This window comes from Neolamprologus multifasciatus, chromosome 8 (genome assembly GCF_963576455.1).
Source record: "Neolamprologus multifasciatus chromosome 8, fNeoMul1.2, whole genome shotgun sequence".
In the NCBI taxonomy this organism is placed as follows: Eukaryota; Metazoa; Chordata; class Actinopteri; order Cichliformes; family Cichlidae; genus Neolamprologus; species Neolamprologus multifasciatus.
Window position 1 is genome coordinate 29,420,707 of NC_140446.1, and position 16,288 is coordinate 29,436,994.

Consider the following 16,288-nt stretch of genomic DNA (forward strand, 5'->3'; position numbering starts at 1 on the left):
AGTCACTGCACAGCTCCTTGCTGTAGCTGCAGTGCTGCCTGACTGCACTGACATCACTACCTTAAAATAACTCAGTGAGCATCATGAAACATGTACAACATGGCAACAGTCTCTTTTGAAAAATGAAAACGAATTAACACAAAGACATTATTTTTTCATTAATAGCAAACTGCACTTTTATTCATGTCATGTTCATGGTACATAACTATGTGCTGGTCTGTTAGGATACAAGGCCACTCTGACTGCGTGCTTCACTGACGCAACATTGTGGTAAATATGCACATGCAGACACAAATAGACAGCAAATAGAGCAGAGTAAATATGAAGAACTTACTAGGAAGCAAGCTCTTTGCCTTGGCCATACTGTCAACCCTAAAAGCCCATTCACAGACAACAGGTGTTACAATGATGCTTGGCAACTTTCTTTGTTAACCCAGGCTCTCTGCTTCAGACGCATGCTCACATAAATGTGTCATTTAGCACATCATTTGACTCCTTTTCCACATAAAATGGGTGTGTCATACTGCAGCCACAGGCATGAGAGGAACAGGTGACAGAGACATTTATAGAATATGATAAATAAAACAACAGAAAGCAACACTGGTGCTGTAAGTAAGACATAACTTGGTCTTGGTCTTTTCAGCATAACTTGATGATGTAGCCATCTTTAAAAAGGAAATCAACTTTGTGTCATTGAAAACTCTGACTTTAAACTGAGTGTAAATAAAAACAGAGTGCAAAAAAAAAAGTTGGATCACAGGTTTGTCATAAAATATATATTTTATTCCAGTGTCTGCTATCATGAATTAGGCCTAGGCAAGTTGAGTTTATCATTAGATGATAAATTAGAATTTATCATTATCGTTAAATGAAGCTTGAATCCTAATTTTATTTTAAATTCATTATTTGATTTAAATAAGTATTAATTATTTAGCTGTAACCTGAAAGGGACAAAAAGTCAGTGACAGAAAGTGAAAAAATCTGGAGAAACAGTTTAGATGCAGTTACCAGTGTTGGGAAGGTTACTTTTAAAATGTATTCCATTACAGAATACAGAATACATGCCCCAAAATGTATTCTGTTACGTTACTCAATGAGAGTAACATATTCTGAATACTTTGAATTACTTAATATATTATCATGCTGTTTACAACTACATGAATGTACTATTGCTGTGATTTATTACTGTTACTGAAGGTCCGCGGCTCCGAACCGTAGTAAAGGGACCTCTGGCTAATACGGTGGGTTCTGTGTCGGCTCGTAGCTGAAAACTAGCTTTACTTTGTTGTCTGGGTCAACTTTGCTAGCAGAGACAGAGAGAGGCGTTGAAAGGCTGCTGCAACGGAACTTATTGTTTTTGGTGGAAAACACGAACACGCTGTACAGTCGAGTCTTAATAGCTTACTTACAGCTGGGCTCGTCAGGCACTCTTCTTGGCTGCAGTGGTTATTATTATATTTACATGCTTCCAGCTCCCGTTTTTGCTCGATGACAGCTCGTACTTTTCCTTTTTCTCCCTCCCTCGCTCACAGACACATAACGTGTACAGCAGTCCATTCTCCCTGCAGCACGGACTACACTGCCCATGATGCTACATTCTTTAGAGCTATACCTGTAGCATTCTGCCTATTAGCTTAGCACAACAACAACAGGCGCTCTCTCACCCAGGAAACACTCAGAGAGAGAGAGCATCACCCTGTAACCATGGCAACCGTAACGCTGCCGCCTGGAACAACAGAACGTGGCTGTCAAACAAAACCCAAACAGTCCTGACCCGCCACAATATGAAACAGGGAAGTACCGCCGTGTAATCCATTTATTTCAACAAAGTAACTGTATTCTAAATACCACCTTTTTAAACGGTAACTGTAACGGAATACAGTTACTCATATTTTGTATTTTAAATACGTAACGGCGGTACATGTATTCCGTTACTCCCCAACACTGGCAGTTACAGATGGACCTCTGACATTAGTTACCCAGATAGCAACACTTTCCCTCATCTCTGTTTTTTATTAAATAAAAAAAACTGTTTCCTACTGCTCATTTCATTTTTTTTTACAATTCCAGTAATCATAATAACAAAGAAATAAAAAATAATGAGAAATAATGAAACATTCCATAATTTCTGCCATTATTGGTTAAAAATGTTTAAATGTATAATGTTCCCATTGTACGCATTTATAATTATATTTAATATTAGCTTTCAGTGGTAGATAATGGCTTCCTGACAACCACAGGAAAAGGTGAATATATTACAAATGTCTCAACTTTCAGAGATTTTGGATACTTCAGTACAGTTTTGGATCTGGATACGATCCGGTCTGAATCTGTAATCTAAAATGTGATCATCTTTGGATCCATCTTGCTGTGCAAGTGGCCAACAACACAGTTTGCTGATACATTACAGAGCCTATAGATCAACCTTCACACTTTACACATCTTCAACCTAAACAAATTAGCAAAGTAATGTAAATCGAGGATTTGAGTTTTTGCAAAAATGTAAACTGTTTTTGAATAAATATAATATAAATATAATATAATATATTTTATGTCATCCAGAGAGCACATATACATCCAGAGAGTTTAACAAACACGGTCTATAATTCTCTGCTGTGTCTGTCTGTGTGTAGTCAGAGTGGAGTTTCTTGCATGTGACTGCATGCCTCAGGATGTTTATGGCTGCTTAGGGCCTGGACTGAATTGTTCACTGTGCCTGACACAGCCTGATGACAGATATGAGGAGCAGTGGTACCGTGTGAAAAAGATAAACTAACTGTGTAGTGTTTAATTCGGGGCACTGCATTTTCTATGATTGAGATTTAATTCCTGGAGGAACAAAAGAAGGTGCATTTCCCCTTGATAAGTCTAGTGACAGCAGGTGGAAAGACCGGGGCAGATTTGTGGACGATTGTAACAGAGCTCGCAATTGGTGAGTCACGGAGTGACACTTAAGTCTGAGTTCAGACCAAGAAAGTATCAGAAACTAATTAATAACTAATTAACTAATTAAAGCCAGGAGCAGTGAATGCAACTCTGCATGCTGCGGCACCTGAGGTTCTAATTCCCAAACAATATTGTTTCATGAGGAACTCCTGTGAGTTAACTGTTGATTTTTCTTAACAGTAGGTTGATTTTATCAGTGAGGTTTGGGTTGTTTTCTTCCTCTATGAGAGAGAGAGATGGTTTTATGCTTGGACATGTCTGAAACTGGCCCTAGTATTTGTTATTCTATTATTATTTTATGGTTTAATTCTGTTTTTGTTTTGTTACAGTGCACTGAGATAAGAAATCTGAGAGGTGTGATCCACCGGTGTGCAAAGTGCTTTTCCATGATTATAATGGGCTTTGGAGAAATTCACTTATATGGGACACTGACCACATTAGATGGTAAGTCCTGAGTCTAAAAGGATTGCAGCGAGTCAGTCCAGTCCAAAATGATAAAGAATTGATTTCCTTTTAAAAATTATGACATTATCTTGCTGTTGATGGAGACTGGAATAGGGCCCGAGTCGCCCGTCCAGCTTCAAGCCAAGTCAGCTGGTGGGTCCGAGGAGCCCACCCAGCACCACGCCTCGTCTGCTGGGGTTCCTGGAGGACCCAGCAAGAACATCCTCACGTCTGCTGACGGTTCGGGGAAGTTTGTTCAGCCACCACCTGCTGAATCATCCCCTGTGACCGCGTGCAGCATCACCACTGTCTGGTTCCGCAGCCGTCCCGCTGCCGTCAGGTTCAGCCTCTGTGTCTTCATTCACGCCTGGTCCGGCTTCAGCTCCGCCTTCGCCTGGCCCTGCCTCGCCTGGCCCTGCCTCGTCTGGTCCTGCGGTTGCCACACCGTCATTGGACCCGGCTCGTCCCGTTCCGCCTCACCTCGGCCGGAGAGAGTTTGTCGCCACTGCTGGCTTCGCGGCCGGCCTCCGGACCTTTTCAGTGGCCGCCACTGCCTTCCAAGTGGCCGGCCTCCTGATTGGTTTTGTCGGCACCGTTGCCGTGTGCACGGTCGACCCCCAGAACTGTTTGCCCATCGCCGCCGTTGCCGTGTGCACGGTCTCTTGTTGAGCTCTAGTTTGGTTTTGTTTTTGATCTGTTTTCCTGTGTTCTTGAACTGTTCTTGTGTTTTTGGTTTAATCTGGACTCTTGTGCTCCTTGTTTTTTGTTTCGGCGCATTGTAAATGGTAAATGGCCTGTATTAATATATGCTTTACTAGTCCCTAAGGACCCCAAAGCGCTTTACATATCCAGTCATCCACACATTCACACATTCACACACACATTCACACACTGGTGATGGCAAGCTACATTGTAGCCACAGCTACACTGGGGCGCACTGACAGAGGCGAGGCTGCCGAACACTGGCGCCACCGGGCCCTCTGACCACCACCAGTAGGCAACGGGTGAAGTGTCTTGCCCAAGGACACAACGACCGAGACTGTCCAAGCCGGGGCTCGAACCGGCAATCTTCCGATTACAAGGCGAACTCCCAACTCTTGAGCCACGATCGCCCGATAATGTGTTCAATAAACCACCTTCACTCCTCTACTACTGCCTGCGATTGGATCCTCATTTATTATTTTTATACGGCTCATCTCACTCACCGTGACACCAAGGTAAATGACTCAGAGTTGATGTTAATGCTCTTTATGGAACATAAAAACCTAATTTCCCCTCATCTCAAGGTTAACAAATCAGAGTTGTTAGCTAAATCAGCATCCCAGGTTTACTGTATTATCTTGTTTTTAACTTGTTACAAGTCTCTATTTATCTATTTCTAACATTACAAAATCACAATTCAAAGAATGCAGTTTAACATATTTGTTTAAGAAATAATAGAAAACAAAAAAGAGAGATACATTAAATCTTTTTCTGCATGTAATTCTCAATTATTATTTTTTAAATTTAAACAACCATAAAAAAGTAAAAACTATCCTGGTTATTGCATCCTGTGTCATCAGTATTCAAACAATTAAAATATATCACCTTACAATGAAGTTTCATTTATTTTAGCGGTACATTTTTTGTACTGCTAAAATAAATGTGTGTACTAAATGTGTGTAAATGGGTGAACATTAATTGGAGATAAAGTATCTGAATTTCAGGAGCGGGACCACGCCTCTAAACAAGCTCCTTCCTGTTCTTATCTGTATATGTTCCCCCAGTTCTTCAGGCTGTTCGTTCTCGTTTACATGCCCCACTCTCCCTTCCATTTTCATTTTTTTTAATTCTTTCACTTCTTCATTTCTTTAGTACATGGGGATCTGCCAGGCCCGGGAACCGCATCCAAGGCCTTCCCCAAACCGCAGCTCAATTCATGTCTAAGCCATCCACCTTTATCTACTAAAACGCTGTCAAACCCAAAATGAGGACGTGGGCCCAGCTGGTGAATCTAACTTTAATGTCACAACTAACCCTAGAACAACCTGGAGGATGTTTAGAGATGAGTGTGTTAACACTGAGATTGTCTCACAATATCTACAGAAAGACATTCACAGAACTGACAAACAACATTACAGTTCCTGCATACGAGAAATCTAAAGTCCTCATAAAATCTGACACAAACACTGCAAAATCTCCAGTGTTAAATTGACACTAGAAAGTGTCTATATGTGTCCACTCTTTTGAGTGTTAAATTAATACTTTTGACAGTGTTATATTTCTAACAGTAACCTAGTCAATGTTAAAGATTAACAATGACTAACACTGAGCAGTGCTGATTTTCTAACCCAACTGCAAATATGACCTGCAAAAAAATGCTAATCATGTCATAATCCAACACGTTCTCACTCCCAAAGCGTAACATTTTACGCTAGGTGACAAATCGTCAACATATTACATTTTCGGCTACCCACCACGTTCCTGAATGACGACCTCGGAAAAATGAGGAAATATGAGAACCGTATGGACTCAATCTACACATGTTCGCTCTTTTTCTTCAAATCGCTTAGAAACACGCTATTTAACATCATTAAAGTCTTGGTTAAGGTCAGGAAAAAGGTTATGGTTAGGGCTAGGGATAAGGTTAGGTTTAGGGCTGGAATACAGGGCTGGAACGTCTATTACCGCGGGAGCGTCATTGCACTGGATTTCGGCCATAACCTGCCGCGTACCATAAGAACGCCGAAGGTCTCCTTTCGCGTTCCTCAGGAACGCCGCGGGACGTGACAAAACGTCGCCATGTTACGCCTCGGGAGTGAGTACGGGCTCCATAATCTCACTATGTGTACATGGAGGTCTTAGTTGAGCCATTAGCATGTTAGCATGCTGTTGGCAAGTTTAAACAATATTTTAGTCCAAACAAGTTCTGTTTGATTGTTTTGTAATTGATGTGCAGTTTTCTGGGATCTGGACAGTGAATCTGGACAATAAGAAATGTGATGAGTGCAATCAGTCAAAATGATATCTGTATCATCATTTAATCTGATTGATTAAAAACCACATTTCGCATTTAGATTACTTCAGACCAACAAATATACTGGTGTTATTTAAACCAAGCTAAGATCACTTAGTCCTGGAGGAGCAAGGAATGTGGAGGAGGCTTTGAAAAAGTGACTCACAGACAGTAAGCGATGTGCATGTCCTGGGCAGGCTTAGCACACGTCTCTGTTAGGAGGAAAAACATGGCTCCGAACATTTAAACATCTATGTTCTTTCTCTGGAATACACTCCTGCATTTGTATAATTCAAACTGAAAAGTCCTTTAGAAACAGAAATCAAAAGCTAATTTAGCCCCATCTTCACGACAGTGTCAACTCGCTCTTTCTTTGCCTTCCAAACCTTTATATTTTTGAGACGTCATGATTCCTCTTCTCATCTCTCTTCCTCCGTCTCTCGCTCTCTCTCGCTCTCTCTCTCTCGGACAGCATGCTCTCTCATTACGCGCCACTGAACAACCCATCTATTAGACAGCGCATGACTGATAAAATCCTTTGCAGATCCCATAATATGAAAAAACGCGCACACAGGCATGCACACACAGCAGCAGTAGAGCTCTGCATAACACTCCACTTGTCTCGGATGACCAACTAGACACTGTGCCATTACATAAGATATTGCAATTTAGCTTTTTTTTTGCCTTTGTGCATGTAAAAACAAAAATTTTCAGGGTGTCAGAGTCAAGTGTTTTTTTAGGAAAGATACAAAACATTCATCTCTTGCCAAAATGGATAAGATAATTAATGTTTTCTTATTACTTGGATTTTGCATACTGCTGTTCACATATGTAACATGTACAAGATAAATCCAGCATTCATGACAGTTTTTCATTTGAGTGTATTAGGCTATATCCAAAACGCAGATTTTTCTATGCGTTTGCACCTTTCGTCCACACGTAAACAGCGTTTTTGGTCACTGAAAACTGAGATTTTTAAAAATTCCGGCCAGGGTGGATATTTTTGAAAACTCAGTTTTTGCATTTATGTGTGGACGAGGAAAACGGAGAAAACGCAGCGTCAAAGGTGTGCGCATTTTTTGACGTCACACTATGCGCTACATTATTGTTTCGGTTAAATGAATTTCTACAACACTGTTACTGTTAATTGTTCTCTCTGCAGTGTTTAAATACTTACATATACACACACAGTTACTGTCCCTCCACACATACGACTCGGTTCTGCTTCTATGCCGCAGCTTTGTTTACTTTTTCCCACCGAGGCTTCTAGACTTCTGATTGGCCAACATTTCTGCACGGTTAGGAATATAGCGCCACCTGCTGCTTTAGCATGTTCCTAGCAGCGTTTCCCTTCATTTCTGCCTTTACGTGTGGACAGGATTATTTTTTAAAACGAAAACGGAAAATCTCCGTTTTCAAAAATACCCGTGTACGTGTGGACGTAGCCTAAGTTATTGTTGGGGATTAATGAAACTTTGAAGACATTAGCTTTTGTTTCCTCTCTGTCTCGTTGTTTCTGATCAGCCCCAGCTGTGTTTCCCTCCTGTTTCCTGTCCCTGTGTGTATTTAGTTCTTCTCCTCTGTGTGTTGTTGGCCCATCTGCCTGTCTTCCCTTGTGTTTCCAAGTTTCAGGTTTTCCAGTCTTTGTGTTTTCCTCGATATATCTAGTGTTTTGGTGTTTTGGTGTTTCTGCTTTTGTTAGTTTAGTTTAGTTTAGTTTAGTTTATCTCCTTGCCTTTTGTTTATAGTTGTGTGTAGCCCTAAATAAAGGCTTGTTTTTTGTTAATATTCACATCCATCTCTCTCATCTCCACACACAGCTCATCTTTACCTCTGAGAATCTCTTCCCTGTCTAATATGTGTTTCTTAACTTAACCATGTTACTGACCTGCTCCAATTCATCTATTTAGTTGCAGAATTTTCCACAATATTTCTTTTTTAGTATAGCTTATTTTTCCAGCCTCTTTTTGCAACCATCTGTGAATAGACTTAAGTTCACACAGTCAGTTACAGAGTAACAGACTGGGTGAACCTAACAGACTCTGTGATACCAAAACCTAGAGTTTTTCTCTGACCTCCCACCCTCCCTCCTCCCTCCTGCTACACCTGAACCTTTGACTGACACTTGGATTCATTTCCTCATTCATAAAGTCCCCAATTTCAATTACTTTTATATTTCGCATACTTGCGTACAGTGTAAAAGGACTGCAGACAGCAATAACATCACAGATTTATAATCAGCTCTGAATTAAATTTATAGTCCACGCATTGACATTGTGGACAACAACACTGTGGACAACAACACTGTGGACAACAACACTGCCAGTGCAAACATTTACTGTATGTTACACACTGATCAATGATCAATCATTTGTCGAAAAAGGTGTGTCACAGTTGGAGCTGGGGGTTGATGTGAGTATTTGAGTGAAGATGAGGGTGAAATAATTTAGAACTCTGACATTGAACTAAATGTGTTTTAAATGATGTTTTAAATGCAGCCTGCAGACAGTAAGTTTCTGAACATTTTATGTTAAAATGTGTTCATGTGTTCATAACATGTTGGAAATTCAGAGTGTGACCCTTGACATATTTTCCACTGAAAGTCACCCAAATCAGTCTCAATGGGTCAACCCAGAAGATATGACAGGCCCTGTTACAGCTCAGTGTCCATACCCACTTGCATCCGGTTTCTGTTTCACGTTAGGGAATGGTAGGCAGAGTACCAAACTACCCTTTTTGAAAACTTAAAAACATATTGTTTAGCCTTTTTAAAAAGTGCAAGGAGATTCAGTGCATACTTACTTACATTCTTATTGTACTGTATAGTGTGTGATATTGTGTTAGTGATATAAAATGGAAATATGCATGTTCAAGATGATATTACATTAGTAAATTTACTTGGTTCATTTTTCAGTGTACTCATATTCAGTAAATAAAATAGCTTGTTTATTATTAATGCATTTAAAGGATTATTTTCTGCATCTGACATAAACACATGATCTTGCTTAATCAGAGTATGTTTACACAATGATTAACCTATACAGTATACAGTGTACGTGTTGCACGTGCTTTATGGTAACCTGAACCTGAAAAAAAAAATACAAACAAAAAAACAAACTTACCATTGGCTACGTTGGTGCACCCTTAAATTGCGAAGATCTGGTCTCATCTTCCCGCTATCCTGCTCCCTCCATATCCATGTAGAAGATCGATGTGCAAACAGTGAGGTGAGTTTGCTGTAATCCAGGTGTAGTTAAGGGTGTTACGATTACAGGAATTTCTCAAGCCGGCTCCTCCTTCAGCTTGGCGGACGCTCCAGGCACAGCGCTGCCCTGCAGCGGCATCGTTCACGTCAAGACTCCATCTGCGAGGCGGAGCAGATCAGAGACAAGATTCATCTGCCTTTACATCTTTTTGTAACCACGAATGTTGGCGGTGAGATGTAAGACGATCATGAAAACAGTTGTTTTTAACTATGTAATGATTATTTAAATAAATAATGATGAATCTTAAAGCAGCAATGGCACTGGCGGCACATATTATAAAGAGGCACTAATACAGCGTCCTAATTTTTTCTTCTGCCTAAAAACGTGGCGATTACAATGACGGGACTGTACGTGTTTGCGTGCATGCAAACACGTACAGTCCCGTGTATGAATAATCATGCTGTGATTATTCATACACAATTTATTTGTTACCACAGCCGAAGCCTTCCATGCACAAACAAACAAAAACAAAAAACAGATAAGATGTAATATTTGAGGTGGTTATTTGATGAAAAGAAAATACCGGGTTTACCTGCAGGATTATCTTCTCCGCTGAGCTGGGCAGAATCGAGACCCTCCACAATCCAGGTCACTGAAGATAGCGGTTCGGCTCCATTCGCCTGCAACGATGCGCCGCATGTGACGTGGAGAGCCTAGGCGGGGAAGAGCCGGTGAAAAAACAAAAGTGCAGGCGGAGGAAGACGTTATGGTGTTATCATCCATAAACTCATAATCAACAGCTTCCGATACAGCTATGGCAACGTGATGGCGGATGCGGTGTCAGGTAGCCTTTATTGATATAGCAAGAAACTATTGTACACGTACAACAAAACGTGACACCACCCCCACAAATATTTAAAACAACGCACTGCCTCAGCTTCTGTTTTCGAGTGTTCCTCATAGTTTGCTTTGTTCTTTAGTCTTTCTCTCTGCACTCTCTGCTTGCTTTGGATGACTCCAAGTATTTGAATTCATCTACACTCTTAGAAAGGATGTGTTAAAACACTACATAGTGTGTTAAATTTTAACATGTGCTGCATCTGCTCAGGGACAATGCATGTTGTGTCAGTTTTTCATGTGTCTGCTCTTTTAACTTTCATCTCTTTTGTGGGATTAGATCAAATCAAATCAATTTGCTTATATAGCACTTTTCACAGGATAAAAACCACAAAGTGCTTCACAGTAATATAAAACAGAAATACATAAAATACATTAATAATCAAACATACAGCACAAATCTAATTAAAAGCCAATCTAAATAAATGAGTCTTAAACTGCTTTTTGAAAGAATAAATACAATCAAGGCAACATAATGATGGAGGGAGAGCATTCCTCGACCTGGGGGCCACCACTCTAAAAGATCTATCACCTCTAGTCTTAAAACGAGTCCGTGGGACTACCAACAGCCTTTGATTAGATGATCTCAGGCTGCGAGAGGGAGCTTGGGGTTCTAAAAGATCAGAAATGTAGGCCGGGGCATCACAATTCAAAGCTTTAAAAGTCAGTACCAAGATTTTAAAATGAATTCTGAAATGTACTGGAATCCAGTGTAATGAACGTAACACTGGTGTAATGTGCTCTTTTTTTCGTGTGTTAGTTAAAAGCCTTGCAGCAGCATTCTGGACTAACTGGAGACGGTCAAGATTCCTTTTGCTCAAACAAAGAAAAAGACTGTTACAATAATCTAAGCGAGATGAAATAAAAGCATGAATAACCATTTCTAAGTCAGATTTAGACAGCAAAGTTCGCAGTTTTCAGCTAAGATGTTTCTTAGCTGAAAAAGGCAATTTCTAATCAACTGGCGAGAGTGTTGTTCTAGGGACATGGCAGAATCAAAGATCACACCAAGGTACCTGAGGCTCAGGTGAACAGATGTGCCAAGAGAACCAAGATGCTGTTTGATTAGAGATATCTGGTTGTCGGGGGCAATAATTAATGTTTCTGACTTCTCAGAGTTCAACTGTAAGTTGTTATCACCAAGCCACTGTTCAATGGAAGCTAAACATTTAATAAAAGAGGACAGTTTATGGACTTCCATCGGCTTAAAAGAGCAATATCATCAGCATAGAAGTGATAAGACACCTCAGGGAACTGCCTAATTATAAGTCCTAGAGGTAACATGTACAAAAGAAAAAGAACAGGACCCAGAATTGAACCCTGCGGTACCCCACATGTCAGATCCTTAGAATGTGACATAAACCGATTCGCAAAAACACCAAAAGATCTGTTGGAGAGGTACGACCGAAACCACTCCAGAGCCAGACCGGACACACCGACTACGTCCCAGAGCCTGTTAATCAGGATGGTATGATCAATGGTGTCAAAGGCAGATGTCAAGTCCAACAAAACTATGACTGAGGATGCTCCTGAGTCAGCTGACATCATAATGTCACTAGAGACTTTAAGTAATGTGGTTTCTGTTGAGTGACTGACTGAAACTTGTCATAAATTTCATGTTTTTCTAAAAAAGTGGTAAGTTGATCTGCAACTACTTTTTCCAGAATTTTCGATAATAATGGAAGCTTAGAGATAGGAGTTGGATCCAAACTGCTCTTTTTTAACACACAATGATGTGTTATTTTGATGCAAAGATCTGAGAAAATGTGTTTTAGTGTTGTTAAAACATGTAAATTTCATTGTGTGAAAAAGGAGAAAACGTGTACATTTTTCAGTGTTAAAGTATTAAAATACATGTTATCAATTACTTAATAAACAACAGTTTTAATGATCTTCTGAAATTAATATGTATAGAATATTCATTTTCAATTTCATCCAAGTCTGAATCACTAACTTCACATGCAGAGGTGGGAAGTATAATTTTCAGGTATCTCTACTTTATTTAAGGAGTTTTTTCTGATCACTTTTTACTTTTACTCCCTACTTTTATAAACAAACATCTGTACTTTCTACTCAACTTCAATTTTCAAAACAGGTTCATATTTTCATTTCATTTGTTTAGGCTAAAATCGGTTTGATGTTTCTATCCCTCCTTCCGCAAAGTGCAGAAGCAAGTTTGGCACTGGGATTCCAGGTTCTTCTCTATCCATCATTCGCAATATGCAGCAAGCTTCCTACCACAGAGTTGCCAGTTTGTCTGCCAGAAGGGCTCATTACTACAAAGCAGTAATGAGCCCTTCTGGCACCGGGATTCCAGGTTCTCTTCCCTCTATCCCTCTTTCACAAAACGCAGCAGCATGCTTTTATTGGCACAGGGATGCCATGTTTTCTTCCCTATTCAATTCAATTTTATTTATATAGCGCCAAATTGCAACAACAGTTGCCTCAAGGTGCTTTATATTGTAAGTTAGACCCTACAATAATACATACAGAGAAAAAAAAACCCTGTGAGCAAGCACTTTGGCGACAGCGGGAAAGAAAAACTCCCTTTTAACAAGAAGAAACCTCCGGCAGAACCAGGCTCAGCAAGGGGCGGGGCCATCTGCTGTTGGGGAGAGCGAAGGAGGACAGGATAAAGACATGCTGTGGGAAGAGAGACAGAGATTAATAACAAGTATGATTCAGCAGAGAGGTATATTAAAACATGTTGAGTGAGAAAGGTGACTGAAAAGGAAATAATAAATGCCTAGAAAGAGAGAGCATATTTCTCCTGTTTTGGCTTCCCTTCATTGGCTTCCTGTTAAATCCAGAATTCAAAATCCTGCTCCTCACATACAAGGTCTTAAATAATCAGGCCCCATCTTATCTTAATGACCTTGTAGTACCATATCACCCTATTAGAGCACTTCGCTCTCGCTCTGCAGGCCTACTTGTTGTTCCTAGAGTATTTAAAAGTAGAATGGGAGGGAGAGCCTTCAGTTTTCAGGCCCCTCTTCTGTGGAACCAGCTTCCAGTTTGGATTCAGGAGACAGACACTATCTCTACTTTCAAGATTAGGCTTCAAACTTTCCTTTTTGCTAAAGCATATAGTTAGGGCTGGACCAGGTGACCCTGAATCCTCCCTTAGTTATGCTGCAATAGATGTAGGCTGCCGGGGGATTCCCATGATGCATTGAGTTTTTCCTTTCCAGTCACCTTTCTCACTCACTATGTGTTAACAGACCTCTCTGTATTGAATCATATCTGTTATTAACCTCTGTCTCTCTTCCACTTTATCCTGTCTTGCTTCTCTCACCCCAACCGGTCGCAGCAGATGGCCCCGCCCCTCCCTGAGCCTGGTTCTGCCGGAGGTTTCTTCCTGTTAAAAGGGAGTTTTTCCTTCCCACTGTCGCCAAAGTGCTTGCTCATACGGGGTCATATGATTGTTGGGTTTTCTCTGTATCTATGAAGCGCCTTGAGGCGACTTTTGTTGTGATTTGGCGCTATATAAATAAAATTGAATTGAATTGAATACGGGACCACTACAGGTTTTCGCTTAGTCAACAGTTGTCCTTCTCTCCTGGATCGGCTGGAGCTTTCTTTAGGTGCCTTCCCAGCATTGACAAAAGTCCAGCTGGGATAACCACATTTACTCAGGGCCTTCTTGATGTGATGTTCTTCTGCTTCCCTGGCTGCTGTGTCAGTGGGGATGGTGTTCACTCTGTGTTGTAGCGTCCTGATGACGCCCAGTTTGTGCTCCAGTGGATGATGAGAGTCAAACCTTAAATACTGATCTGTATATGTAGGATTACGGTACACGTCAGCTTTTAGATGTCCCCCATTACTGATGTAAATCTCACAGTCTAAGAAGGCTAACCTGCCACTTTTCATATCCTCCCTGGTGAATTTGATGTGTCGGTCCACCGAGTTAATGTGATCCATGAAATGTGGTACGTCCTGAGATTTGATTTTCACCCAGGTGTCATCCACATACCCGAACCAATGACTTGGTGGTGTTCCAGGGTAGGATAGCAAAGCCCTCTTTTCCACTTCTTCCATGTACAAATTCATTGGCCGCGATGGGTGAAACTGGGGAACCCATGGTACATCCATGTTTCTGCCTGTAGAACTGACCCTTGTATGTGAAGTAGGTGGAATGAAGACACAGCTCCAAAAGCAAACACACTTGGTCAATGCTGAGCATGGTCCTGTTGCTGAGGTTGGGGTCATCCTGTAATCTCTTACGAACTACCTCCAACGCTTCTGTGACTGGGATGCAAGTGAAGAGAGATGTAACGTCGTACGAGACCATGGTTTCATCTGCCTCCATCATGACATCTCTCACCTTCTCAACAAAATCCAGGGTGTTCTGGATGTGGTGTTCAGAGCTGCCTACCAGCGGGTTGAGGATCAAAGCCAGAAACTTAGAGATGTTATAGGTGACCAAGTTGATCATACAGACAATCGGTCTTAAAGGTGGACCCTGTTTATGTATCTTGGGTAAACCATATAGACTTGGTGTAGAATCCCCTGGGTATAGCCTGTGGTATGAGGTCCGGTTGATAAGGAGGGGGCCTAAGGGTATATCTTTCACCATCTTACAATGCTGTGATTGTAGCCATTCCCCAACTCTCTGTGAACGGTACTCATGGCCATTGATCAGTGGTCTTTGATCAGTGGGCCTTGATCAGTGATTGTTGATCAATGGCTCTACATTGGAGAGACCAAACAGCCACTTCACAAGCGCATGGCACAACATAGAAGAGCCACCTCCACAGGACAAGACTCAGCTGTCCATCTGCATCTAAAGGTCAAAGGTCACTCTTTCGAGGATGCCAATGTTCACATTTTGGACAGAGAGGACAGATGGTTTGAAAGAGGAGTGAAAGAAGCATCTATGTCCACTGTGAGCGACCATCTTTGAACAGAGGCGGTGGTTTACGACACCAACTCTCTGCCATCTATAATCCAGTTTTGAGTTCCCTCCCCAGACGCCTTAACGCCCACTCACATCCTGGGCCATCTGACCTCAGGAATTCGCATGATAAGGTGGGGCCAGGTTTCACAATGAACTCACCCGAAACTCTGGCTGATTGGGACCCACACCCAGTTTCACACCTTGGCTCAGGCGATTAGAGGATCATCAGGGGGTCCTTTTGTCCCTCTGTGGGGGGAAACTCCCACTAGGTTTATATCTGGGACTCTCCACCATTTGACCTTAGAACTGAAGAAGCTTCTCGGATGAGAGGTGAAACGTCTTCAAGCAACTTAAAGAAGTCCAGACGCTTTTCTTTGCAAGCTCCTTTGACTACGATGACCTGGATGACTGAGAACCTTCACAGACAATGGTCATGAGAATTTGCATAATTATGATGAAGGAACTGACCTCCCAGCCCTTTGTTCCTTCAGTGGGCTGGTTTCAGTCATTATGCAAATGTACTGTTTATAAGATTGGGGAAACCTGCAGTCAGCTAAGGCTGAAGAAGTCACTTGGATGAGTGACAAAATGTTTCTCCCACTGAAAACGTTACGTCCAGATGAACAGAATCACAGAAAGCACAGTGGCTGTTCTGCTCATGGTCAGAGTTAGGTTACATAAGATAAGATAACTTTTTATTGTCATTGCACAGTCATACCTAGTACAGTAGTACAATGAAATTGGAAACTGTCCCGCGGTGGCACTACACCCAACACAACACAGTAACTTACTTAAAGTGGATTTTTTAAGGTTCAAGAGAGGTATGAGCAAAGGAATGACTTAACAAATAAAAATAAAAAGAATGAGTGTATGTTTATTGCACATAGTTATTGTTATTGCCCC

At 41.2% G+C, this 16,288-nt stretch overlaps 1 protein-coding gene across 2 annotated transcripts in view; it reads right to left on the bottom strand.

Moving 5' to 3' along the window:
• Window positions 1-10,578, bottom strand: part of adgra1a (adhesion G protein-coupled receptor A1a) — a 46,284-nt gene extending 35,706 nt beyond the window's left edge. Inside the window, exons 1-2 of one of the 2 annotated variants that reach the window (XR_014875886.1) lie at window positions 10,184-10,578; window positions 9,508-9,749 (exon numbers count right to left, since the gene is read on the bottom strand). Coding sequence is in view for 1 of the 2 variants with exons in the window: in XM_085171542.1 (XP_085027668.1) it covers window positions 9,508-9,510 (3 nt within the window). In the remaining variant the exon portion in view is untranslated. Of the gene's footprint in view, window positions 1-9,507; window positions 10,159-10,183 lie in introns of those variants that run through there. The other variant, XM_085171542.1, reaches the window with a different exon arrangement.
• Window positions 10,579-16,288: the final 5,710 nt, after the last annotated feature.